General features: G+C 31.5%; 1 protein-coding gene across 1 annotated transcript; it reads left to right on the forward strand.

Moving 5' to 3' along the window:
- LOC112033992 (F-box/kelch-repeat protein At3g23880) lies at positions 1 to 1,816 on the forward strand. The gene is made up of 2 exons (XM_024066774.2): positions 1 to 21; positions 473 to 1,816. The coding sequence occupies exons 1-2, from the start codon at positions 1 to 3 to the stop codon at positions 1,814 to 1,816; spliced, it is 1,365 nt and encodes a 454-aa protein (XP_023922542.2).
- Positions 1,817 to 14,614: the final 12,798 nt, after the last annotated feature.

Raw genomic sequence — 14,614 nt, forward strand, 5'->3', positions numbered from 1 at the left:
ATGGTGAAGTCAATCCTCTTGGTGAGTTTTTGATGAGTGGGAATGGATCCTGCTTAATTGGGCTTCCTCTATTTTTCTAAGTTTATAATGTGTGATTGTGTTTGGTTACCAATAAATCGAAGAAAAAGAAAAGAAAAATTTTCAAATATGAAAACAAACTAATTCTAAATATTTTATTTTATAAATTAAGGACTTGTGGCATCCAACGTGATAGTTTTTATGACATGAAAAATAATAAAATTTTAATATCAACATTAGTCATGTCAAGTTTTTTCATTCACTACTTAGTGGCTATGACTATTTTGACACGATAATGATAAAAACTAAATTAATACATTTGAAATAATAGAAATCAAATTAAAAAAACAATATAAATGTTAGAGACCAAACTTGTACTTTACATTAGGGTTTTCATTTCACATTTAACTATTTAAGCAGTTCTTAAAACAAAAACAAAAACTTCACATTTAAGCGAGAGGCTAGAGCAATTGTTAGAGCGAAATACGGGTCAATATCTATAATCAAACATGGAACGGTCGAACGGAGGAGTCAAGGTTCAGATCCAGGCTCCAGGTTCAGATCCAGGTTGACGCCCTATTTAACAGAAGACTTGTTGGAAGAGATCCTCTCATGGCTTCCAGTGAAATCTCTAACACGTTTCAAGTGCGTTAAAAATTCATGGTCCACTGCTACTTTCTTCCGAAACCCAAGTTTCATTGCCAAACAGCAGCGCCACCGTTTTCAAACAAATGCAGATCTTGTCGTCGCGAGCTGCGACCTGATGCACCTTAGGGACTGTCCGTGCATCCTCATCCTGAAAATGTTGATTCTCAAGGAGTACGCATTGCTGGCACGAAGGAGATTGTGGACAGGAAGGTGGCCAACCTCCATAGATAGAATTGTTTGCTTGCATCAACGGCATAATTTGGTTGGCAGTACCTTTTATAGTGGCTTCTCTGGCTTTTTCTTGTGGAATCCGACTATCAGAGAATCTAAGGTTGTTCGTTATCTCAGAGTCCCTAAGTGTCCTGCCCATGTTGCAATAAAACCTTCTCCATGCAACCCTACTGTTAGATATGGATTTGGTCATGACCACAATTCTAATATCTATAAAGTGATTAGAATTGTCAATTATAGGGGACATATGCGGGAATCACACAAAGCTGCAATGTTGTTCATGTTTACAACCTATACTGGTTTCTGGAGGCAAATAATGAACTCTGCTGCTACTGATCGTTCAAACATCACATTGCTAGATTATTGTAATTTTGCATTCTTAAATGGAGTTCATCATTGGTATGGTTCCTCTGTCACTGACGACAATGGAAATCGTAAGTATACTGAGGTAATTGTATCCTTTGACATGAGCCATGAGGTGTGTGGATTAATAAGGTTGCCAAATGGGGTGTTTAATAAACAAAGTCTCCCACAGCGGGACAGCACTGTTTTTTCTTTTATGAAAGAGCTTGCTTTGTTCAATAATTGCCTTGCTCTTATTGTTTTTAATGCTTGTCGTAAAATACCAGAGAAATACTTCAATATATGGGTGATGCGCGAAAATGGGGTCGAGGATTCTTGGACCAAACAACTTGTTGTAGGACCCCTCGAAGGAATTCGGAGACCACTAGGATTTGTCAAGAATGAAGAGCTTATTCTACTGCGTGACCATGAAGATCATACAGTAGCTTTGTATAACATTGGTTCTCAAGAAATTAAGAATCTTCAACGTTCAGGGCTTCCAAACTCGTTCTACCCACGCTGTGCTCTGCTCTATGTGGAGAGCCTAGTTTCATTAAATAGTGGAAATGTGTTTTAGAATTATTGTGCTCCTAACGTTATGTGTAATTCAGAGAATATGATATTACGCCTTTTATCGATGATATCTTTGTTGAATTTCAATTTTTTATTCCTCTTCAATCTCTGTCATTTATTGATGGATCAGAAAATCATTGATTTTTGTTATGCAGCGGAATTGTGATAGATTTTTGGGGGAGGTTTTGTTATTAATCTATGTAGAGTGAGAGCTAGTAGATTTTTCTGCAATGGCATTTCAGCTATTGCTTACTTTGGTGTCTTTTTGTTCTAGAGAAATTCACAAAGACTTGGTCACTTTTGCCCAATGAGGCTCCCTACTGCGGGAAAAACTTAGTCCCAGAGCAATGCTCCAGGCTCTTACATTGTAGGTGGGCCTCACATGTGGGTCCCACCCACTTTGTGAGAGCCAGAAGCACTGCCCTAGGACTACCTAAGTATTACCCCCTACTTCTGGGTAATGTGACAAATTAAATTTCTTATACTTTAATGGAAAACATGGTCAGTGTAGGAAGACGAATTTAATAGAGAATGTTTCAAGAGGCTATAATCTAACCTTATTATAGGTTTTGTGCTCCTTTGCATTTCATTTAGTTCTGAAAGCACCCGGATGCGTTGTTTGAACCTCAATGATTGCTAGTTTTTGTGAAATTGATTGTGCCATTGAGATTTTTGCTTACAAGTTTAGAAAGATGGCCTTTCACATTCTAGTATTCTTCATGACATGCATCTTCTAGCCAAGTCACAATTTTGTGTTCTCTTCAACCTTGTTTCCATGTGCTGCTGCTCTATTTCAGTTAAAATAAATTAATGGGCAATAGTATATAGCTTGGCATAGGCATGTGATTCATATGCTGAATTGTGTGGTTAGTAGACTGTACCAAGTGCATTCTACCAATTTCATTACAAAATTTCTTTTTTCTTCTCAATCCCCTTGACATGAGAGGCATTGAAAGATTATTACAATATGATGTAACTGTCCAACATGTCATTTCCTTAATATCCTTGTCCATTGCATGCCCAATACTCTGAATTAGAAATAACTCACTGCTTTCCTTACTTTCCATTCTTTTCTTTTTCCAATGAATCCTATCCAAACGCAAACACCCTCTTAGTGTCTGTTTGGATAGCTTATTTTTTGCCAGCTTATTTTACTATTCAACTTATTTTTGCTACTATTTATAGGTCCCATTGTATTTTTTGGTACCATTCGTGGGTCTCACTGTACTCTTTCAACTAACTTTTACCTTTATTTACAGTACTTTCAGTAAAAAAAATTCAGTTTCAGCAAAATAAGCGAATCCCAAATAGACCCTTAGAGAACCTTGTATTCAGGAATTTATACTTCATACATGGTATTAAAATGTTATCTATAGCTTGTACTTCTAGTTAAGTTATTCCAATCATGTTGTAAGCGAAGTTAGACAAAAATTGGAATAGTGGTCACATTGGATCTCTCTCTCTCTCATATTGATTGAATCCAATTCCTCTAATATAAATAATTAATGCACAAATATAAATAATTAATATATGCATTTACTCTATTGGCTAATCCAACGAAATAATACTCTATAGCCATGTGGTGCATTTTTTGAAATTTTCTTTGTTTAGACTTTCACCTCAACAAAGTTTGCATTTTTTTTTTTTTTTTTGTTTTGAAATTTTCTTTATTTAGACTTTCAACTCATCAAATTTTGTATTTATATCAAAGTATTATTTCATTGTATTAGCCAATACAGTAAATGTATATATTAATTATCTATAGTTGTGCATTCATTATTTATATTAGAGGAATTTATATGATTATTTTTTATGAATTTTATATAAGAAACTATTTTTATTTGAGACCGTTAATAGGATAACTACATTTATTTTGTTAAATTATTTATATTAGGTGGTGCATTAATTCTTTATATATAATGAAATTTTATTGTCATTTTTATAAGATTTATATGGAAAACAATTATTGAAATATGGTATTCTTACTCAAATTTATTTACTTTGCAATAGTTGGAACAAGTCCAACATAGAAAATATATATATATATATATTAACACACAATCAAGAATATAAAGAAAATAATTGAAGGATATTTACCCATTTTTTTGGAAATGATATTTACATTCTTAAGTAGGCATGAAACTTGACTATCTATATTAGCCAATATATCATGCAATTTTTAAATTATAAAATACATATAGTATGATTAGATCACTTCACCACTCAAATTGTCTTTCTATTTTGTCTATAATATAGAACATGGAAGATTACAATTTTTTGTAAGGAAAATTAGTAAAATATTGGGGGAAACTAATAGCAAAAATTATTGAAGTTCCACATGAGATGTATCAGCAGCAACCCTTGTGACAAAAACAAGAACAAACAAAATTTCAATTTTAGTGGGAAAAGAAAGATAGAGAAGGAAATTTCAAAAATAATGAAAAAAAGGAAGGAAAGATTTTTAAAAAAAAAAATCATTTCCAACAGCAATCCTCCAAGCTTCAGTGATCCATGGCAAATTCTATAGGATGTTATGCACACTTCAAGCAATAGTGTTTTGAAATGGAAATAAGCATTGCACCACCTCTAAAGCTGAAAACTGGCTCAGAGGGAAAATGTCAATGAATATCTCATCGCCATTATTATAACAGTGTTAAAAAGCCATAGTACTCTAAAAAAGTCTTTGCACCGACCTTGCAAACAAAGCCCTTGCACTCCCCATCCTCTCTCTAGCCAGTCTGAAAATGAAATTACTCCATGCAATCCACATTCTCAACAAATGCGTTCTTTATGTAGGATGCAGATGGCTTCGCAATATAGTAGCAAAAGCTCTCCAATTTTGGTGTAAAATCCTCTTAGCCTTGGAGTATATCTGATATTTCCCTACGGCCAAGTTGAAGTCCTTACACACGGCATCAAAAAACTCCCAAGACCATTGTTGTTCCCCTGCCAAATACATACCCATTAAACCATTTCTCAAAACAAAACCAATTAAAAGAATCCAATAGAATCTAACCCAATATAAGTTAATTACCCATGAAAGCACCCATACTAGCCGCATATTCGTCTAGTTCCTAACGAGATGTATTAGCGGGAATCACTGAAACGACACCAACATATAAAATAATAATAATAATAATTTTAGTACAAAAAGAAAGAGAGAAAAAAAACTTCAAAAAGAAAAAAGAAAGAAAGAAAGTAAGGAAGGAATGATCAAAAAACTTACCATCTCCAACAACAATTCTCTGAGCTTGAAGAATCCAAGGCAAATTCGATAGAATTTCCTTCACATACATGGTGGTGTGGTGAGTATGAGAGATTTTGAGTGGTCTCTGAAATGGGTGTGAGAGAGATTTTTTTCAGTTCTAAGTGAGAGAGACCCAGAGGAAGTTCTTGGGCGTGGACGTGGGTGTGGGTGAGTGTGAGAAATGGTACAAAGCGGGAAATAAAGCGTGTGGTGAGTATGAGAGATATTGTATAGGATCAGTACAAGGATAGTAAGATCCTACTTTCCGATTAAAAAAAACACTAAAAAATACACATAATTATAATTCATAATATATATTAAAGAAACATAATTAAAAAAAAAAAAGTAATTTTTGATACAAATTAGTGAAATTACTAATAAAGTACCAAATTACAAATCACTACAAGAAAAAATCCTTATTGCAACGAAATTTTTTGTTGCAATTAACTTCAAATTGTTGCAATAAACCTCTATTGGAACAAAAAAAATTATGTTGCCCAATATTGTGATAAAGACTGTTGGCAATAGACTGTTACAAAAAAAAATTTGTTGCAATAAAATATTTTTATTATTATTAAAAATAATTTATTGCAACAAAAAATACTATTGCTACAATTTGTTGCAATAAAATTTTTGTTGCTTTAGGTTACCGTAACAGTACAATTGATCATTATAAACAACATTATCATCATATTAGCAACCACATGACCCGCATCATCCATTATATAATCATCAAAATCTCTTAATATCGCATTTGGGGGTTTTTGTTGCAATAAACCTCTATTGCAACGAAAAAAAATTTGTTGCCCACCATTGCGATAAAGTATATGACAATAGACTATTGCAATAAAGTATATGACAATAGGCTATTATAATGTAGAACTTTGGTATCCTCTAAAACACAACAAAACAAAACAAAACCCAAAATAAAAAAAAACAACCCACCAATCCAAAGTGACAAACTAAATAAGCAATAAAGTAGAGAACTAGAATGAGAAGATAATTCAAAATTACACACTATTGACAATGCCCAAGAAAATAAAATCCAAACAAAAGTTTAAGGAGGGAAAATTTTATCCTGAGACCAACTAGCAGAGCCTATCTTTCATTAAAAAATAGGTGAATTGGCATATGCATCTCACTAGCTCTCATGTGGATGAAAGGAGCATGCAAACTTGAACAAACCAAAGCAACAATGTTCTGAAATGAAAAAAACCAATGCACCACCTCTAAAGCTGAAAACTAGCTTGGGGGGAAATTGTCGATGAATATCTCATCGCCATTATTATCACAGTGTTGAAAAGCCAAAGCACTCTGAAAAAGTCTTTGCACTGATCTTGCAAACGAAGCATGGACGGAATTGTTATTGGACTAGGGGGGCCAATGGTCCCCCCTAATTTTTTAAAAAAAAAATATTACTATATTAATAGGTACTAATTTTATCAATTTTGTTCAATAAATTTACACTTTTTCCTTCTTAATAATGCCATCAATTCTTTTGAGAGTAATGTTATAGCCACAAACATTTTTACAACGTTTATACAAACTATTGGGGTAGCAAATTCTTATTGATTCGTACACTTACATCACTGTTTATTTATCAATAACCACTCATCACATTAGCAATTTGTAAAATTTTTGTAGTTTTGGCATTTTTCACCTTTTAAATGACATAAAAAATTATCTAAAACAAAATATACAAACCCAAAAAAATTAGCCCAACAACAAAAATTACCAATAATAAAACTAAAAAAATTAAGCCCAATCAATATATTTTACCCAGAACAAACAACTTGGCTATTTAAAAATTTTCAAACAAAAATCTTTAGTAATAAAGTAGTAGACTCAAAGGCCAGAGCCACCGCACACAGCTAGCAAAAGAGTCGCCCCCCTTAACTCCAAGTCTTGGCTTTGTCCTTGAAACAAAGCCCTTGCATTCACCATACTATCTCTGGCCGGTTTGATAATGAAATTAGTCCATGCAATCCGCATTCTCAACAAATGCATTCTTGATGTGGGACATAGATGGCTTCGCAATAGTATAGCAAAAGCTCTCCAATTTTGGCGTAAAATCCTTTTAGCCTTGGAGTATTTCTAATATTTCCCTATAGCCAAGTTGAAGTCCTTACACACAGCATCAAAAAACTCCCAAGACCATTGTTGTTCCCCTGACAAATACAAACCCATTAAACCATTTCTCAAAACAAAACCAATTAAAAGAATCCAATAGAATCTAAGTGAGAGAGATTTTTTCGGTTCTGAGTGAGAAAGACCCGAAGGAAGTTCTTGGGTGCAAACGTGGGTGTGGGTGAGTGTGAGAAATAGTACAGAGTGGGAAATAAAGCATGTGTAGCAAGAAACTATTATTTTAGTGTTAATTAACTTGTTTTATTTCAGTTTTTTTTTTATAACTGTTTTATTGTTAATTAACTATTATTTCAATTTTAATCAGCTATTTTAGTGCTATTTTTAAATAAAGTCTTTCTCTAATCCTTTTTTTTAAATTTATAATAATAAAAAAAAAAAGGCTCTAACTAAGCTTGTGGAGCAAGCAACTAAAATTTTAGTGTTAATTTTTATTGTTAACTAACTTATTTTATTTCAATTTTAATTAGCTATTTTAGTGTTTTTTTTTTTAAATAAAGTATTTCCCTATCTTTCTTTCTCTTATTTTTAATAATAATAAAAAAAAAGGGCTATAAATAAGTCGGGTATTAAAAGTTTAAGCTTATTTAGTTAAATTTTTTTCGAACACAAGCTTAGCTCAAGCTTATCACGTAACAAAATTTTATGTTCAAACTTGACTCATTTTCTTATGTTCAAATTTATTCATGAGCTACTTAATTTTATGGACCTTCTCATATTCAATTGCTTGAAGCATTCCGCATGGAGAAGTGCAGCGCTGAACCAAAAGAGGGGATTTGTGACTATGAAGGAGCAAGTGCGGCATTGTATTATGTTTCTTGTCTTTTGGTCTAGTAGTTTTCTTTTTTTAGAAAATTCTTAGAAACTCCTAGAATATAGTGAAATTGTACTCCTCCTCTCGCATTTATGGTGAACCCCACCATGAATTTATTAGATGTGAGAGGAGAGAACATCATTTTGTGCCCCAAGAATACTTAAGAATTACTCTTCTCCCCCCTCCCCCCCCCCCCCCCCGACACAAACTCTCATGACTTCCACAACATTATTTGAGTATAAGATTAAGGTTTTTACATTCAATAGAATATTCATCGTCAAGAGGAGAACAATGGAGGTATATAATTTCTTTCCCAAAGCAATAAAAGATTAATAAATGCTATAATTTTTTTTTTTTTTTTGAGAGACAGAGAGAGAGAATAAATGCTATAAATAGATAAAGTGTTTTTAGATAATTTCTATCATTTGGCAAGATTTTGCATTAGATATTTAAGGTAGTTTAAATGGAAAAAGATAGGCTCCAAAAATATACATGGAACTAAACTTTGTTCATTTCATTTTTTTTTTTTTTTTTGAGAAAAAAATATAGTTGAAATCATTACAAATAATTTAAAATGTTTATAATTTATTTATCAAAAAAAAAAAAAAAAGAGGTCATGATGCCCATCTTTTTTGTTCATTTTAAAATGGGAAAACTTAATTGATGTCTAAGGGCATTGGTTTATGATATATTTTTTAAAAAAATAAATTATAAATAAAAAAAAATAAAAAAAGTAATTGTATTGACTGTTTTTTACTTTTCCTATAAAAGTAATGTTAAAACTTTTCTAAATGATTTATTAAAAATTGTCCTAAGGGTACCTGTTAACAGAACCCTTTTAAAATATCCAAATTTTATAAGAAACATCATGTAATAGGAAACTAGACTCATCACACATGCTTTGCACGTGCGATGAGGTTTTTTAAAAACAAACAAAAAAAAACTTGTATTTTTATTTTATATATATAATTTTTATTTTGAGAATCTAATATATAAGTGGATAAAATAATTTAAAAATCAACAGGAGAGTGACCCTTTTTTTTAAGCAATGTTTTAATAGAAGTTAGAGTTATATTTTTACCAAATTGTCTTTTAATTTTGTCTCTATTTAAACATATGAGTGCAGAGGCATTTTTGAACCCAAAAAATGAGGATCTCAAACAGGGAAAGCCTCTTTAAATAGTAGTATAAATAACTTTCTCAATCTCACTACATAATGATTAAAATAATAATTTACGTGTACTTTTAGTCATATAACCTTTTTAATGAGTCTTGTAACCGGTTTACATGATACATGTGGATAATCTTATTATTTAAATGTAATGAGTTCCAATAGATTTCTTAAAATTGGTTTGAAATAAATTTACCTTCAAACTTGTTAGGAGAAATCTCTTTCAACCCATTACATGACAATTAATAAGATTATCATTTGTGGGAAAATTCTTAAGTACTCCCGAAGCATAGAGAAAATGTGTTCCCTCCTCTCACATTCATGGTGGATCCCACCATGAATTTAATGAGCGGACTCTACCATAAATGTGAGAGGAGAGAGCATCATTCACTATACTCTAGGTGTACCTAAGAATTACTCTTCATTTGTGTATTATATAAACAAGCCATGTGATTAATTAAAAATGTTATGTAACTAAAATTATACATTAATCATTTTTTCAAACATCACAAAGTGCACGGGAGGAAAGTTCCTCCAAATAAAATTTTGACTTTAGTATTTAATGCTTTGTCTTTTACCTATAAATGTACAAACTTTTAAAACTATTCTCATTAATTTAAACTCTAAAGTCTTGTGAAAGAATAATAGTGATTAAATTAGTTAATTTATTTATTAACTTTTTAAAGAGAACTAAATTTTGGAATGGCCCTAGGAAAAATTTAAGACAAACAACAACATAAACGAGTTGATACCTTGTTCCATCTTATTGGCCCGCTTTTAAAATTAAAAAGTAAAAATAAAATAAAATAAACCTACGTTTTAACACAATTAATACAGTATTTGTGTGGATTCTAGTTAATTCAACTAATAAAGTCTTTGATGGTTGTATAAGAGATCTAGGGTTCAATCCTCGCTTACACCAAAAACTAATTGTTGTCTTAATCTGATGATAAAAAGCTATCATCGGAAGCAAACATCATAGGTTAAAACTCTATCAAAAAAGAAAAAAAATACAGCATTTGTATCCTTGTAGTTGTAGGATAGTTCGACTGTCTTGCCTGAAGCAGCATCATTAGAAAAATATTTAATCATGAGAATTCATATTAGGTCATGCATGTTTTTTTTTTTTTAGCATAAGTATTTTTTTTTTTAATCAAACCACTTTTCAGTATGCACACATTATATTATTTAGTCTAAACCCTATTTCTTTAGGATATCAATTTTTTCTTTAATTTTAAAATTGCTTATCTTTACTTACCCACAACAATCACTATTCACTCTTTTCTTAAAACTTCAAGAAACATAATAAATAAATAATTAAAATGCACAATAACAATGCTTTTGCAAAGCATTTGCACAAGTTCAATAGTAAAATGCATATATAAACTTATATGACTGATTTTTGGGATGGATGGACAAAATTTAGGTCTTATGTTATATTACATCTACTTTAGTCTTGAGAATTGCAAGATGTAGGTAGGCATATTTGCTCAAATTAGTAATTGGTATAACACTAAGAGAGTTGGATGTGGTATATGCATGCTAAGAGCATTCACATTAGTTCATTCAAAAAGCCAAGTCTATTTGAGCATAAGAAACTACTTTTTTTTTATTTTACGCAACCACTTTTTAAAAACACCAACATCATATTATCTATTCTAACTACATTTTCAATATAATATTAATTCTTCATTCTACCTACAATTTCAATATAATATTAATTCTTCATTTATTTTTTGACAAAGTTTGGCAACAAATTTTGTTGTAGCCCATAACTACAACTATTTAATGTCTGATGTGAATTTTAACAAATTCATCATTGGATTACATTTCTTTCTTATATCTTCTATGCTTCCAAATTTTTTGGAAGATCCAAAATCAATAGCTATGTTATCAATCAAATGTTTAAATTTCGAGTTTTTGTAACCTAAAATTATACATAAAAAATAAGTTTATAATTCAAATAGTAAATAACATCTAATAGACACAAAATTTTACATGCAAATTAAAAACATGTACAATATACAATCCGACAATTAAATTTTTAAAATATGTAGTCATATTAATTGTTTTTAGTGAAAGTTGTAACTAATGGCTACAGCCAAATTTGTAGCCAAAAACTAATGTAGGTGAATTTTAAATTTGGTTTGCTAAAGTGTGTTACTTTTCTATCATACAAACACCTATGCAAGTGCTCTAAAGGTTGTTATAAATGTTATTATCAATCCTTTTCATTTTTTGAAAGACAAGGACTCCCTACTATAAGTAATTTAAAATAATAATAAAAACATTCTAATTTGAGTAGAAACTACTAAAACAAAATAGGGTAAATTGTATAAGTAGTCCCTAGCCTTTACACATTGTTGTTCTATTTAGTACTGTTGTTCAAAGTTGGACGTTATTGACGTGTTAAATATTATTTCTCTGCCACATAGGCAAACACATGGAATGCCACATCATATCACGCTATAAAGAGTAAAAGACAAAAAACAATATGGTAAAAGAAGAACAACGGGAAACTGAAGAAAAAATTAAGGACACCCAAATCGGATTTCAGTGTTTATGGCCTGAATTCACTTTCCTTCAATCGAATTAGCACATCAGGTCGATTCTTGCTGATTTCAAATGGAGATAGAAATTCATTCATTTATTTTGATAGAAATTCATCAATCGAAATTCATTTATTTTGAAACATATTTATTTTAATAGGTCGTCTCCACTATTAAATATTTCATCATACCAATCACAAAATACAACTCCACTCACCCTCTTGCTTTAGCAATCGCATTCACTAGTTTCTTATCCAATTAATACCATCCTACTCAAATCATCAGCAAATTACCAACCTCTAGCAAGACATTCCAGTCGCTATGCCAGAAAGTATCAAATACCATGACCAGTCACCAAACCTCAATTCAAGTTAACCACTTCTGCTACAAAATTCCAAGGATTCTTCTTTATAATCTTCTACCTAATGAGTAAGATCCTAAATCATAATTCAAGTGAAGTAGAGCAAAACAACAAACACATCCTATTTCAAAGTCATGAGGTGCTATAATGTGCAAGACACACATTTTCAAAACGTGCCAGCATTGTCTTTAATGCCATAAAATCTAGAATAGCCCGAGCAACACATATGCCCTAACATAGAAGGGACTAGACAGATTTAACAAGAACATTGCCCATATGGGCCATATCAAACACCCTAATTAATAAATTTAAATTAGACATCTTACTACATCCATATGTCTAGAAAAAGAATACTAGCTGAGTACTAACTAACCATTTACACCAAGTGACTAGACCAATGGGACAAGCTCATATCAAAGCAAGATCCAACAAAACTATTTCATACACTACACAGTTAATAATGCAAATCAGTGTTTTACAAAGCTATGAAAATGATAAATACACACGAAACAAAGTACATCATCAAACCACAATATGCAAAAACACAAATTCACATCCTCCATTAGGCTAATAACAGATAGCATTTTCATCTTCTACACAAATTTCACATAGAATAACAATACATAAAATCACTCTCCATTAACAAAGTAGTAAATATCATTTTTGATAATTCAATAATTAGGAATAGGGAGATTAAAACCCTTGATGTCTAAATTGAGATACGAGACTCTTTGAATCAATATCCCACAAAGACACATATTGCATCAAATTTTTCATTTTCCTATGTTGTTGTTGTTGTTATTGTTGTTGTTGTTGTTGTTGTTTTCTGTGTTCAATATCACACTACAACAACACAATCCTATAAATTCAATTTAAGATAGCAAACTCAATAGGAAATTAAAATAACAGAGAAATTAAAAACACAACCAAACAGATAATCAAGCAAAATCCCAACAAAACTGTATGTCTCTCTATTCTAAAAGGGTCACGGTATAAACACTTTCATGCCAATTGTTCTAGCCAGTCCCAACACCTGGGTTCCAGATCTGTTGATGTTTTGCTCAGGCAAACAGCCAACCTCAGTTTCAATATGGGCTTAGAATTCCTCAATTCAACATGACCATGTCACACTATACATAATTTGTATATACTAAACCATCAGAAGTATCTATGGATTTGAATGTGCATGCTGCTGCAAGTTGCTCCTGTATTATAGGCTTGCTTTCATGTCAGAGATTCTAGTTGCACTATTTATGGGACAAAGTCTATTGCCTATAAGCATCATCATGACTCAAGTTTTATTATTTTTATTGGTGGTCAATTCAAGCTATTTATTTCCTTCTTTCACATTGCAGCAAAAAATGGAGTATACATAACCTTGGTGAAAGATGTTAGGAATGCTTTTGAAGGAAGCCCACCAGTGAAAATTGACTGCAAAGGGATGCACACAAGTGCTTACAAGAAGTTAGGTGCTAAGCTTAAGGTCTGTAACATTTGTGTTCTTCTAACTTTCATGCGGTATTAATGTAGCCCAATACATTGTTAGGTACTAAATTTAAGAATAGAGTTTGGTCACATATTAGAAAGAAAATATATAAGATTAAAAGAAGGTATGTTCTGGCACTATGTATATATTTGATAAGTACTCTGGCAATATATATTAATCAGGAATTTTATGTAAACTATGGGTATCTAACAGGGTCTATGAACTATGAACTTGAGGTTAATCTATAAAGGCCTGAGTTTCAGGTCCTGAGTCTTGACCTAATGAACTAAAATGATGGAACAGGGTTTGTCATCTGAATCCCCAAATAGTTCAGATGGGGGAGGATATGGATGCTGACGAAGGAACTCATTGGATATGGCTCTCTTGTCCATACATTTTTAAATTGATTGTGGTAGATTAATTAAGTTATTGCACTGCTGGGTGTCCTTTTCTATTTTTCTTTTTCCTGATAAGTAATAAACAAAAATTATTAAAGAAAAGGAGAGCTAAAATGGTAGAGCCTCCTAAAGAATTACAGAACTATGTTTTAATTATCCATCTAATCTAGTAAATTACAAGATAACCCAAATCATAGTACACAATTCAAACCAAAAATATAAGAAAGTAGACTTGATCTTAACACATCTCTTCATGCCTTCGAAAATTTGGCTCCCTCCAAATTCCCCACATAAGACAATGAAAAGGTAACATAACTAGCCATTTACACCAAAGGTGACTAGACCAATATGACAAAGCTCATATCAAAGCAAGATCTAACATAACTATTTCAAACACTACACAGTTAACTATTCAAAGAAGTGTTTTCCAAAGCTAACAAAGTAGTAAATATCATATCATTTGAATAATACACCATATCAGCGTATCCCACACATCAAATTTCATTTTCCTAAGTTGTTTGTGTGTGCAATATCACATTAGAACAACACAATCCTACAAATTCAATTTAAGATAGCAAAATCAATAGGAAATTAAAATAACACAGAAATTAAAAACAAACAACCAAACAGA

This window comes from Quercus suber, unplaced genomic scaffold (genome assembly GCF_002906115.3).
Source record: "Quercus suber isolate HL8 unplaced genomic scaffold, Cork oak 2.0 scaffold_155, whole genome shotgun sequence".
Classification (NCBI taxonomy): domain Eukaryota; kingdom Viridiplantae; phylum Streptophyta; class Magnoliopsida; order Fagales; family Fagaceae; genus Quercus; species Quercus suber.